Source organism: Ixodes scapularis, unplaced genomic scaffold (genome assembly GCF_016920785.2).
Source record: "Ixodes scapularis isolate PalLabHiFi unplaced genomic scaffold, ASM1692078v2 PGA_scaffold0__279_contigs__length_252992795, whole genome shotgun sequence".
In the NCBI taxonomy this organism is placed as follows: domain Eukaryota; kingdom Metazoa; phylum Arthropoda; class Arachnida; order Ixodida; family Ixodidae; genus Ixodes; species Ixodes scapularis.
In genome coordinates, this window is record NW_024609835.1 from 57,522,393 (window position 1) to 57,536,983 (window position 14,591).

Here is a 14,591-nt window from a genome sequence, read left to right on the forward strand (position 1 = left end):
TAGTTTAGAAGGCTGTTCAAAACACTCGGCATGTCCCTTTTTTTTATTAGCTTTTCAGTGCCGTGCAGAGTTCAAAATACCGGTGAAACAGTGAAACACTAATTACTACGTTGAGTGCTAAATACGAGGGGCGCTCATAAGGGTCGTGTTTTGTCATGAAATAATAGATTAAGCATTGAAGCTCGTGTGGGGGTTTATTCTTTTTCTACGTATGCGCTACCCAAAGTCACGCACTTTTGCCAGCTATGAACAACCTGCCAAGAGGCATTGTTATAGAACTAATCGTCCTGAGTGTTCAGGAATCGCTGCACTTCTGCAATCACTTGGTCGTCGTCCTTAAAATGCTTTCTACGCACGCAGTGGAGTCTTCATGCGAGGGAAGAGAAAAAAGTCACTAAGTGCGAAGTCGAGTGAATATGGGGAATGGCGCAAACTTTCCTAACCTAAAGAGGCCGCGTGCGACAACAGTGCGAGTGCCGAGTGAGACTGGGCAGTGCAATGAAGTAGACGAACGCCTCTTGTGAGCTTTCCTCTGCAGTTTGCCTTGATAGCTTTTTACAACTTTGTGAGAGGCTCACGATAATAATTGCCCGTAAACGTTAGACCTTTGTAAGTATAATCTGTCCCTGCAGTCTTAGCAATCCACGACGGCAATCCCAGAACACGCTCAGCATGAACTTTCCCGACGACGGCAGTTCTGCTATTTTTTTTTTGTGCCGGTGAGTTTACATGCTGCCACTGTTTGCTTTGTAATTTTGCCTCTGGATCATAGTGGTGAACCAAAAACTCGACCATAGTTACGAGGCGGTCAAAAAGGTTAACAAGGTTGCTCTCGCTCAGCTGCAACCTTTCCGCGGTTGCTTCATTGCGGAGTTCTTTCTGTGCGCGTGAAGTTTTCTCATATACAGGTTGTTGCGAAGAATGTTTGTGCAGTGACCCTGTGCCGAAACTAGAGGGATGCGCATTCGTGTTGGTGCCTGCTTTGTTCCCCTTTTTCAAATTTTGGTGCCGATAACACGAACTTTATGAATGGCCCTACATACGATCTTAAATTCGCGGAAACCTCTATAACTCCCGCGTATGTTCAATAATGCCGTAAGCTTTAAAAAGAAAACTGTACTACGGCTTCAGGGAAAGTAATTAAAATAAGTTATTAAATTAAAACTGTACTGCATGATAATGGGTACTCTATTATAGTTTAAGGAACATCTGCCTGATGGAATGCGAGACAAACATTTAATGATTTGAAATTAGTTTATCAATTTTATAGTGGGAATCTTATAGGTATGAAAACGAAAGTGGTCTTGTCCAAGTGATTCTGCTCAGTTGGTTAAATGAGCTCTTTAATTGCTATATTTATTTCATGCAAATAACGCATAGCCCTTAATATACCGTAGCTTCATCTAGATATGAATTTAGTATGGTAAAAAATGTCCACGTTTAGATCACTTGCCAAATGAATTGACCAATGTATAAGTAAATTTTATTAAAAGTGTATTTATGTTGGGTCCTCAAGTTATCATAGACACGTGGTTAATTTTTTTCTTCTAAACGAGCCAACAATCCAAATTGATTTCATTCAAGATATTCGTTCAACTAGAATATATTAACAATGCTTTACAAAAACTATAAATTAGTGTACTGATATATGAAAAAAAAAAAAAACATGAATTTGTACATTTATAAGAAAATAACTTAAACGCTAATCTAACCTAAATATGGCTTGGAAGTTGCAGGACTCGCGGTGAAAGAGGAAGTAAACAGGCGAGCTGGTTAATGTTACACGTATTAAAAAAAAAAAAAAAAAAAAAAAAAACGCACACGACAGACGAAGAAGGGTGCAAACACAGTACGCCTCAATTGGGACGTTTTGGGTTTCTCCCCTTCTTGGTCCGTCGTCTCCAATTTTTTCAAATACGGAAAACTCGGTGAGCTTCGTTTTGAGGCTTTTTTTCCCTGTCACCACCATTTGTATACTGTAGAAAATAAACATAATCAAAATTATTATTATTATTATTATTATTATTATTATTATTATTATTATTATTATTATTACTGTTGTTTAGTGCGATACGCTGTATTTATATAAATGTGTACCATGTACCCAAATCCTTGGCCTGAAATCTTCGATCCTGGTCATCTATCAGCAATTGAAAGAAAGAACAAATAAGTTGGTGAGGCATGTCCACTTTCTCAATATTGTTCTAGACATGCACATGTATGAATGCTCATCAACAGAAGTACGAGCATTAAATATATCACCGCAGTAGTAACCACTATCAAAGCCCATGTATGAAACACTGGGAGTAAAAACCATACATGTATCATGGTTTTTGGTTTCTCTGTGCGTACTTAAACCGTCATAGATAAAGGCCCAGATGAGATCTGCTTAATTCTTCATACCGATTACATTTCTGAGTCTGGAATAAGTAACTTACGTGTTCCGTGACAAATTGTTTATTTTTATTTTTACAAATATTCATACTTATAACTGACAGCAGTGGCACAATATTATGCAGGTCTACTTTACACGTAGTATTAAAGCAGTCATTGAGGCTGTAACTCGCCTCACCCTGTGACAGTCTTGAGTAGTAACGCGTTGCTGTAATTTCGTTACTTTTTGGTAACTTGTAACTGTAACGAGTTACTTTTTTTAAATGTAACTTGTAACTGTAGTTCTATCACTTTTTTTCTGAGGTAATGATGAAAGCAACGACGTTACTTTTGTCGTTAATTCCAGTGTTTTATGAATAATATATCACTGAACGAGGTACAATTTAGATATTCCTTGCACTTTTCAAACCGTCTATTCCGACATTTCGAGTGTCAAGTTGGCCTTGCACAAACTTGTGAATATGTTCTTGCTCACGAGTTACGACCCGAATATTGCCACGTGTAGATTTCATAAAAAAAAAATCTAGTTATCTTTACGCACGCGCATGTACTTTGTGACTAAACACTTACGTCTTAGTGTCTTAAAGCACTATCTATGTAGTGGTTTTTCTTTTTTCTGTGAAAACGCTCTTTAATCGGGTGGATCAACCGGGAAACAACAATACACGCGCAGGGCACCGCGCATGTTTCGTATTTTGATTAGCGCCCGTACTCCGCACTGCGCATGTTTCGTATTTTGATTTGCGCCACTACTCCGGCGTGGAAATTTTCAAAAACTAATTTCGAGAAGCAACTTCTGCTAAGTTACCTTAGGAAGTAAAAAGCGTACTTTTTAATTTTATGCAATAAAACTTGGTAAGGAGCGTTTTCTAGTTTTTCCTAATTTTTTTTTGTGTTATAAAAAAGTAACTGAAAAGTAACGTCGTTACTTTTTAAAAGTAACTGTAACTGTAACGAGTTACGCTTTTGTTGCGGTAACTGTAATGGTAACTTCGCTACTTTTTTCTGAAAGTAATTATAACTGTAACGAATTACTTTTTAAAAGTAACTTACCCAGGTCTGCCCTATGATGAGCAGACTAAGTCCCTGCCTCGCTACAAGGTCCAATCACAAACTAGTTATGAACCCCGTTGGTATATTGTCCAGACATGCGTATCAGAGCTTCAGACTGGCACGAAAGTCTGACCAGTATTCCATATGGTTTTCTCACCGGTAACTGTAGCTTTGGCTGTAGTGTTTTATACGGTGAGACGGAGCCAGCGGATGAGAGGCCGAAATAAAGTTCCGGTCAAGTATTCTCTCTCGCTGAGCCTGACGTCACAAAAGCACAGCCCCAAAATATTTGGACACTAAGCTGACGTTTTAAGCTGAGGCTGCAACCATCGCGTAAAGCAGGAAAGCACGAGGTCGCTGCTTGGAGGCGTTCTTCCGTAGAACGAGTGCTCGCGCTAGAAATACACGTCTCGAAGCCTGGAGTAGTAGTAGTAGTAGTAGTATGCGTTTTGGGGAGGAGGATTGGGAAGCCGACCCCCCTCCCCAAAACGCATAACTTTCTCACGCTTGTAGCTTTTACCGCAGTGTTAGTTGAAAGGGGCCCATGAGATTCTTTTCCATCTTCTCAACTCAAAAGCGAAATGTGAAATCACGCGGTCATGACGTGCTTGGATACCGGTACGATGACTCCTTAATGACTCCAAGCTTCCAGCAGTTCTTTTAGGCAGACCCTGGAACTTGTCATTAGCAAGCGATGATAAGTGCCGTCACAGTACTCGTTGGCCACGAATGCGAAATCAAATATTCGTCTAAGGATTGATTGTTGATGAGCGAATGAGTGATGAGCGTCCAAGTGACGTAGAGCTCTGGTCCAATGCGTGAGCTGGGGTAGGCTGACGTGCTAGGTGTACCGCGGATGTATCACAGTGAAAAGTCAGAAAGCGTTCGAAGGAAAGGAGGCACGAAATAGTCCGCTATATTTTCGAATTCTCGTACCTAAAAGAGGTTTTTTGACTACCTAACCTTTTCCTTTTGGCCCACTAAACAATATGCGATTAGTAAGATTGAAATCTAAAATACTTTATCCCAGCCAAAAATTCATTTCATGACTTTTTTAAGGGTGAACGGAGTATATGAGCGTGCAAGTGTTTTAGTATACCGATCTCGCAATTCGTGTCACGTGTGTTTAACGCCGGCATAACCACCGTTGGCATAAACAACGCTGGGCATAACAAACTTCGACATGACCAACATTAGGTATAACTGTAGTCCACAGGAGGCAGGTGCGAGTGCACTGCACAACTCGTGCTCTGCTTGCGCAGACCCAGAGCCGTATATTGGGAGAGTTTGGCCAGTGGGTATGGCGACGAAGGCGCCGGAGAGGAGAAAAGTAAATGAAAGGGAGGAAACCGCCGAAGGAGCGAGAGAGAAAGAAGGGAGCAGAGAGGAGACGACCGCCATTTTTTAGCAACGCTGTCGGAGACTGGTCGGAGAAGAGCACTGCTGAGGCTACGCGTCGTCTGCTACGGGCCAACTTCTTTTTCGCCTGAATAAAAAGTTTGTGGCCATACGCCGAAAAATCTTCATTTATTAACTTTTTAACCCACCGAGGAATAACAGAATGTCATTTTCTTGCCAGAGCCAGCGATATAAAAGGCAATAATCGAGATTTAGATGCCGATCCCACGCATTCCGCCGGGAGAATGATCGAAGATGGCGGCCCTCCCCACTCAGGTGGGAGCAGCCGGGAGTTCACGCGGATGCGCTCATGCCTCTCGCTCTACACCGCGTGCTGATTGGCTCACTTGGGAGGAGAGCGTTACGGCGGCGAGATCATAGACTGACCAAACTCTCCCCATATACGGCTCTGCGCAGACCCACAGCGGGGTTGTCACGCACGCAGAAAGGCTAGTTTCCATGATGCATGGTGACAACGTGCAAAACTGTCTGATGAGATCGGTCTATAGCAGACTTCTGCGTAACTAGCTAAAACTAACTGATCACTTGTAATGAATTACACTTTATTGCAACTTCTTAATGATTCAATTCCATTTCTTCTGGGGTAACGTTGGCTGTAATTTAATTACTATTTTTTACAAGCAATCAATAATATGTTTTCGATAGAGATATAATGGTTAAACTGAAACTCTTTACGTAAAAAAAAAAAATTCGCTATGCCTGTCCGTGCGTCACTCGTCTATGTTGCACCAACGTTGGACACTTCTTTTATACCGGAAGAACTAAAGAACGATGAGATACCAGAAGGATTAGAATGTCAACGCGCTCAGTGAAGTTTTGACTCTCGAGCTGGTACTTTGTTTCCTCTATACGGGTTGTTACGATTCGGAGTTGCTGCAGCATAGACGGCTGCATTCTGCACTGACCACCTCTAGGGTTTAGAAGGCCCCCCCCCCCCCCCCCCCCGGCCCCCTCCTTCCCCGTTCCATCTCGAAAGAGTTCCCCAGCGCGTGCTTGTATAGATCGTACTAACTAGAACAGAAGTTTATCTTATCTACAATTTTTTTTAAGTTAAAAAAGTAAGGTGAAACGTAGTCAATTACTTTTCTGGTAATTTTTAATTACTTTTGTGATGCAGTGATTGATTACTCTAACTAGTTACATTTTTAAATAAAGTAAATGTAATTGTAATCGGTTACTTTTTTCAGTAACGTGTAGAAAACTTTTCTGTAGACGATTCCAAGGAGGCAACGCTTTTACGTTAGATTTAAATTTTTCCAGAATCGCCACTAACGTTTTTGTCTTCCCAAATATTTGTTGTCGCCATGTTGACAACCCTTTCGTATGTAATGATCACATATGTCAGATTGCTATCTCAAGAAGTCTGGCATTGACAAACATTCTAGTCGAGGAATCACGAACATTTTCAATGGTGGATAAAAGCAAAACACGAGTGGCCATCATTTTTTTTTAACTGCCGCGCAAATTACATCTAGGTTGAATGCTATTCTTGGGAACTCATCGACTTCGTTTTCCACTGCGAGGTTTCTAGTTTCATAATTCAAGCGTGGTCCTACGGACAGAAGTGACGAACCACGTTCAAGCGACCACGCAAGAAATTGTGGAAAAAATGCATGGCTTGGTTTTGGAAGACCGCTGGATACCGGGAAACTGTGGAAGCAGTGGGCATCTATTCTTAACGTTTTCCTCATATTTTACAGAATGAATTTGGATTAAAGAAACTTTCTGCAAAATGGGTGCAGCACTTGCTCAATCCGGCGCCAAAACGCATACGAGCCCGGACGTCAGCCAACAGTTTGCAAATGTTTCAGGCAGATCCAACGGATTTCAAGTGACGATTTGTAACTATGCACGAGTACTGTGTCCACCATTACACGACAGCAACAAAAAGTCAATCTAAACAATGAGCTGGGCTTTGTGAATTGGCTCTGAAAAAGGCAAAGACCATTCAGTCGGCTGGCAAAGTGATGGCATCAGTTTTTTGGTATAGAAAAGGAATGTTTCTCATTGATTATATCGAAATCAAAGAAATATTAGCGCCCAATATTACATAACACTTCTGGACAAGCTGAAGCAAGTAATTCAAGAAAAACGTCCGGGAATGGTCAAGAAACAGGTGCTGTTTTACCACGACAATGCACCCGCCCATTCAAGTGCAGTCGCTCAGCAAAAACTGGCAGAATGGAAGTTTAAAATTATTCAGCATCCACCCTATTCCCACGAAGTTTGGCTACATAGGTCTTACATCTATATTCCCGAACAAAACCTTCCTGGCTGGAAATAAATTTATGTCGAATGGAGAGGTGATGGAGGTTGTGATCAGTTATTTTGGGGATCTCGAAGAAAGTCACTTTCAGGAGGGAAACTAAAAGCTGGAGAAACGCTGGACGAAGTGTGCCGACATTTGGGGGAAAGTTATGTAAAAAAAAGAGTAAATTGAATTAGATTTATATTATTTTTATTTTCATTCCAGAACCATTTCAATCTACCCTCCAACAACTCACTTTAAAAATTGCCATTGGAGCCTGCTTTGAAAAAGTGGCTCCGTTCCGTACTCGAGCACCGAACTAGACGCGATCGCAACGCCGCCATTTCTCATGAAGCGGCCACTTCGGAAACTGCACGGCTGCACGTACCGCTCCAATCGAGTCGCGCAAGTGTATTTGGCGCCATTTCGCAGTGCCATCTCGCAGCAGCTATAAAAAACAACTTTCATGTTTTGAATCGCCGTTAAAGGGTGGCGTTTTAATAGTATCAAGTTCAGTCTCGGTGAACGCGAGCGGTCCGGGTTTCAAGAGTGAATTTTACAACTGCGTGTTCTAGTAACGTTGCAAGCACGTCATGTGGCCGCCGCCACGTCTCTACACGCGCGGGCAAACACATGCACTTGCAAGCCTGTCAAGGCCACGTTCACGCGCAAGCTTCGCGTGCTGGTGCCCAGGGCACCAATCGAACGTTAAGCTTGCAATTGTGTTTTGGAAAGAGTCAAGGCCTGTTCACACATGCGGCGGAGCACTACAATCATAGCGCGGACCTCCCGCCAAGCGCGTGCTGACGGGAGCGTTCACCAGCCTTGTATCGCACCGTCAAAACTGTTGCTCATAGCAGACGATAATTAGCTGACGACAAGTGATCAGCGCTACATCAGCGCTTCGCTATATGTGAGAACCGGCTTTTAAAGGGACCATGAAACGATTTTAAAATGGAATTTCATCCACCGCCCGTCGTAAGAGGTTTGAAAAGGAAATCAAAACACAAAAATTGGGAGCCAAAAAACTTTTTTCGACACAGAAGTTTTAAAAGAAAAGCGGACTCATTTATATCCTTTTTCCTTCGAAAGCCCTCTGGCTTTTCACTGCGATGCATCCGCGATGCCAAAGCACGTCAGCCGAATCCACGTCGCCTATTGGATAAGAGCCTACCTTACCAGCACCGCGATCATAAACAATAAATAGCCGGCGAATGTTCATTAAAAGTTTGGTTAAAGAATATTCTTATCTACATTTTGTAGCACAGTTAGCGATGTGACGGAAATTGCCGAATTTTATAATGTCCAGAGCCATGCGCCATCTATCGTGTGGTAAACGAAGCAAGAGAAAGATCAGACTGCGATTACGCGGTCGCGGTTCCTGCTATCTTAAGAAAAACATGGCGTCGGTGGTGATCGTCGACATGGTTGGCGTGATGGAAGCTCAAGCTATCCTTGACTGAATTCCCGTCGTGTGTCGCGATGATAACCCAGCACGTCTTAGGAGGGAAGATCGATACTCGTGCGGCAATGTTGTGGCGGCACCCGCAAGACAGCAGAAAAGCTCGTGCAGTCGTGTTTGTTTACTTAGATTACAGTGGTGCTTTCTTGGCATTTATGTCCGCGAACATCGCCCGGATTTCTTATTTTGCGCGTTCCGTGCGTGTGCTCATGTTCAACGTATTACTGGTGCGTACTGGATTTAATGGCGTGTTTAAAGGATGCGAATTTTGACGCGATTTCATTACCCGAGAAAAGTCATTAGTGTTAGCATTCCTGAACTCCCGCAACGTCTATGTGATCACGAAATCAATTTCTGCGTTGCTATATCGCTGCTAAGATAACATCGTCTTTTTCAATCGTCGAGAAGGCCTGTGGCGAGATTTGTACTATCGGTAAAGTATTGATGTTAAAGTCGTGATCGTTCAAGAGTGTATACTGCATCTTTTTAATTTCTTTTCCATCTACTCTGTCCTGCGAGTCTACCCCTATGTCCATTTTCTGCTACGTCAATCAGTGGCAGCGCGCCCCCTTCTTTTTAGAGGCACCACGTAAACAGCTTACGGCAGCGTAGAAGCGTCCGCCGTGCTGACGACCTGCTGCGCTTGTTGCAGTGGCTGCAAGAGTGTGTAGGCGCGGCGCAGAGCTGTTGTTCCAGTTGCTCCGGTCACGACGGACACAGTCGTAGCCAACGCGCTCGTTGCAAATGCCCGAATTACAGTTTGTGCAGTCTGAAGCTTAAAAATAAATGGCTGCAAATTTACCTCTTGCCACTTGAGGAATCACGTCAAAACACTTGGTGCAGGATCATCGGTTTAGAGACCCCAGGCCTAAGGTCATCCGTGTATGCTCGGAACATTCCGTAGATTGAATTACCGCTTTTTGTCGTTCGATTCCGATGAGGAACTGGAGTCTCCGTCGGAAGACTCGACGCACCTTCCAAAAGGCGTACCGGCGTGTGGGACCATACCCATGCTGTCATTGTGGCGCAACGTATCTTATTGAATTTCGCTTAGCTGCGATGTGTCCCTGGCTATCGCTGTGATCAGAGGCGCCGATTCAGAAAATATGTCGGTGGCATCGACGTCATCAGCGCTGTGTCATATTTTTTGAAGAGAGAGGTGATGTGAAGAAGGGTTCCCTTTCCTTCCTCCTTTTTTCCACTCTATATAAAGGGTTCTGACCTTAATAATGGTTTAGCTGTGTTTGAGACGTTCTACTTTTCTTCCTTGTCGTCGTCTGCCAATACCTCAGTCTCGGGGTTTTCACGAAAATGCTGTAAAACCCTGCGGTAAAACCGGCACACCTTCAGCTCTCCGCTAATGCCCCCATTCTCGTACGTTCCGGTACCAAAGTACGTCACGACCATCAAAATTATGCCGCGGCATTTTTTGCGGTGAGTTGGAGAGAAAAAAAAGCTCGATATTTCATTATTTTTCGTGTAGAAGTTAATAAACCGAAACGAAAACGGATGCATGTTCGGCGTTTAGTGAACATTGAAGGTTTAATGTAAAAGTTATTTGGGAAAAAGTACAAAGGTCATTTCATGGCCCCTTTAAGGCTTGTTCACACACGCTGACTTTTCGCTAAGCGGGTGCTGACTGGAGCGTTCACCAGATTTGTATCGCACCGTCAAAACTATTGCTCATGGCAGACGATAAGTAGCTGACGACACTTGAACAGCGCTGTATCAGCACTTCACTGCATGTGGGAACCGGCCTTTAGAATCCAGTAAATATTTTTTTTTCCTTTTATGCAGCTATTTTTCATTTTACAGTAGAAGAAAACGACAGTCATACGTCATCACTGTGTCTTTGCATATAACGTCTCTTTAACCCGATGCCGCTTTTGCACATTTTATTTTTCTCGCGAAAGGTACGAACTTGCTTACTACTCGCTCACCTACAGACGTTACAAAGTAGAGTCGTCTACGGAGAGATCAGTCTTACCATTTTTGAAGGTCATGTTCCAAAGTCTTCGCGCTAGACCCCTCCCATCGGTGGGGTCGGCGCCATCAGCGAGTGTTTCATTCAGAGACCAGGCGTACATAAGAACGCTGTCGTAGAAAGCAGCTACCACGGGATTTACCTGAAGGAGACAGGATTGATTCACGGAGTTACCTTGATTGCTGCATTGCTGTTTAGAATTCCTACACCGAGTCCAATAATTAAAAAATAACGAGCAGATCTCAAGGTGAAATCTAAATCTCCTTAAAATAGAAGCACGCATCACGCAAAGTCAATCAATCAATCAATGAATCAATAAAATCATTTCGATAGGTTCCACTAATGGAGAAATTAGGATGTAAAGCATCCACTATGTAACTGAAGGTGCCCTGAGGAGGTTTCTGAGATCGCCTATATATGGCGATAACTCACTCTGCTGGCTCAAAGCATCCTAGAAGTCTCTAAATAATGAGAATACGCGGTCGCTTTTCCTATTAAAAATATTCAACCTTTTCACTCTGGTGAAGAAGGAAGACCAGCGGAGCTGCACGATGGAAAGTAATGGCAGGCCGCAAGTCGGCAAGCCAGAGTGGAAAGGCTGCCGCCATATATGAGCGACGGCGGCAACCAAATACTTGGCTTGCCGCCGTCGCTTATAGATGGCGGTCGCTGTCCAGGGTTTCGTGTCATCATTTGTTTGCTGACGGACATGACACTGTGGAAACTATCCCTTAACAGCTCCGCTGTAAAAAGCAATCAAGGATCGCAACATGCCAAATTTGGTCTCCGGCGATGGGAGGAGCATATTCCGAGACCAGGACCACTGTCAGTCCATAATAGCCGATTCACACGACGGACCAAATCGCGATTTTCGTCCGCGGACCGTGTACCACGTGACCGGCACGTCACCGATTCCTGCGATCCGCGCCTCCTCCGCGGAGGCGCGGACTGATAAAGTCGAGCGCCTTTTTCACTCGCGGACGTTTGGCGGCAGACTGACTTGGAAAGCATTTAGTCTGGCAACGGTACATGGTTTTCTTGGTATTTTGCTTCTGGTCGTTCAAAACAAAAATGGCGCGTCGTTGCGTTTTGTGCGTTTGTTGGTTCATTTTGTCGTACGATTCTTGGTTCCACGCGTGAGAGAAACGCCAGAAACTTTGTCCGGCTGACGCGACGCAGGTTCCGGTGCTCCTCCGGGTCCGTGTCAAGAAGCTCCCGTCAAAACTCGTCTAGCACGCCGCGATAATTCCTGCACGTCCAATCAGGATTTCACCGAGCAAGCCCTCTCTTGTGGATGTGGTGTTCTTCAGTGTTGTGCACGAGCGCGGAGCGCGTGAAGGCATCTCCAAACGCCCCTCCGTGAGCCCAGAAGTTCGTCGCGTCTACGCCGAAGCTTTCTCGGGCAGGATCATGCCTGTGTCACTGTCATGCTTTGGGTTAGTAAAGTTAGTGGCGCTTCGCGCGAAGCCTGTCCCGGTGTTTTGTTCTCGATCTGTACGTAGCAGCGGCGTACGATTCTTTATCGCGGTAGCAACCGTCGATTTCTCTCTTGGACAACGGTGCTACTGTGCGATGTGGGAGTTTCGCGGCACTGTGGGGTGCGAACAGGTTCGGTCCGTCCTCACTGGCGTCTGCTCGTCGTCTCCCTCGTGTGGATGCGCTTGGGAGACGGACGAACCGCGGATGTGTCGTCACGTGAGCAATCCGTCCGCGGATCAGTCCGTCGTGTGAATCGGCTATAATGGGGTATCCACATGAAGGAGAAATCCGCTACTTTCCTCCGCGGAGCGCGCATCACGTGAGACATACGTCATCCCTTTTTGACGCCTCGCGGCGCCGTTCTCCTTCGTGGCGGAGGCGCGGAGGCTTCGTGCTGTCAGCACGAAAGCTCCCCAGGTGCACGCGGCGGAGCCGGGGACGGAGTTTCCCGGGTTGTTGACGTCACGACATCCGTCCGCAGAGTTCTCCTTCGTGTGGATACCCCTTAACAAGCGAAGGATCCTCGCGCCACCGACCAGTGGGACCGCGGAGTGATATCTCGAATGCGCGCGGCTCGTTGCCCCGGACTTCGATTCAACCCAGCGAGCGCGCGCTCGAGCGCTAACGAACAAACGCATCATACACGTAAAAAGAAAAAAAAAAAAAAAAAAAACCCTTTTAGTGTGTTGTTTTTGAGACTATTGTCGCAGTATTATGCTCCCTCTCCGCAAAAAAAATGGGCATTATTATGGTCTTACTTGCCTCTATCATCTAACGTATACACACATTTTGTCATTACAGCGTTTGCAATCTCAACGAAATGTCGCGTTTTCACTATCACATGCCGTCCTGGCTGCCGGCCCAATGTTCCCGCCTTCGCCGTATATAATTTCGATTTTTGATTGCTTTTACAGGGCTGCTCTTAGGCGTCCTTTTCGTCGTTTCAACGTAACCGCCCCGCTAAATTTAGCGCAAAATTGAATTGGTGTTGAAGTCAAGTGGCGTCAGTTTTCCCGCTAAATATGGCGGAGAAACTGAATTTGTTTATGGGGGACGTGACATAATGCCATCTGACGTCATTTTCCCCACTAAATTTAGCGGGGAAACTGAATTGGTGTTGAGTTCACGTGACGTCATTTTCCCCGCTAAATTTAGCAGTAAAACTTAACACGCTAAATTGAGCGGGGAAAGCGACGTCACGTGACCTCAACAGCAATTCAGTTTCCCCACTCAACTTAGCGGGGAAAATGACGTCACATGACTTCGTGCCACGTCACCCATGAACAAGTTCAGCGGGAGGAGGAGGGAAGGAGGACGGGAGAGGGTACGAAAAGGAGGAGGGCCTCCTTTCCGTACCCTTCCCTCTTCCTCCCCAAGAGCTGCGCTCCATTTGCGCATTACAGGGATTTGTAAACGTCTTCCATTTTTTAGAGCGCAGCTCTTAGGCGCTCGTTCCCGTGTTTCGCGGCGTCGCCGCCGGCGTGACCGCGCGCGTTGCATTATGGGACGTAACACGGCTATACACCAATTCAATTCCCTGCTAAATTTAGCAAAGAAACTGAATTGATGAATAGGTCCGTGACCTCCCATAATGAAACACTGCGCATTCAGTTTCCCCGCTTGATTTAGCGGTGAAACGTATGTCACATTACTTAAAAGACCCCTAAAAAGTAAAAAAAAAATGTTTTCTTTTTTTTTAAAGTCTGAAGAGGGACACGCGTGTCAAGAAATTAATTTTAAGCGAAAACAATTTTTTTAGAGCAATAATGGCGAGAAGATCGAACAATCACGCCTCTAACAATACGCTTCAGCTGTAGGGACAACAAACCGTATTTTCTTGTTTGTTTTTGGTCCGAGGAATTGAAGATGACGACTCGAAGGTCGCTGCTCGGGCGACCAAAGCACTGCCAGCGCGAAGCGCTTGTGCTCAGACCGTGCTAGGCGCGGTTCGATTGCTTTGTCATACTGTGTTAGTAAACACCGGGCAATGGGTACAACAAGCTCTATAAAGCGCCCCTTATGGCTCGATCTCCTGCCCAAATGACGGCGCGAGATTTATTTTAAATTGTGCACCGAAAGTTCATGGCGTCACGGAGTTGTGTATACACTCTTTCCACCTCAATGAGATAGTCATACGCTCCCTTCACCTAAGCGTGATGGCCAAGCCTATCCACCTCTCCTCCACTCGCCTGAAATGCCAATAGAGAGAAAACAAGAGGAAAGGAGGTGACTACCGACTAATGGCGAATTCGGGTGGTCAATCGCCGGCGAGCCCTTGCCGGTGAAACCGGCGACCAAAAACGCGCGTGCGGCGCACCATGTGACCCTCTCCACCCGAATACAAAACGCCGGCAACTGGCGTTTTTATTTGCCTGGGTCCCGCGTGAGCTTTGTTAACGTCTTCTCGATGAGTCTTTGGTACGATGAGCACGCTGTATGCGCAAACAATATAAATTACGGCTCTTTGAGATGCGGCTTCAGAAAAGTTTTCAGAATGTTAACATTACCACAGTCTGTACAGCTGACAGGATCTTAAATTATAAAATTAATGA

General features: G+C 45.0%; 1 protein-coding gene across 1 annotated transcript in view; it reads right to left on the reverse strand.

The window, feature by feature from the left end:
* LOC121047591 (atrial natriuretic peptide receptor 1) overlaps positions 1-14,591 on the reverse strand; it is a 98,893-nt gene that overhangs the window by 70,725 nt on the left and 13,577 nt on the right. Inside the window, exon 5 of the mRNA XM_042292002.1 lies at positions 10,564-10,702. Coding sequence (XP_042147936.1) covers positions 10,564-10,702 — 139 coding nt within the window. The remainder of the gene's footprint in view (positions 1-10,563; positions 10,703-14,591) is intronic.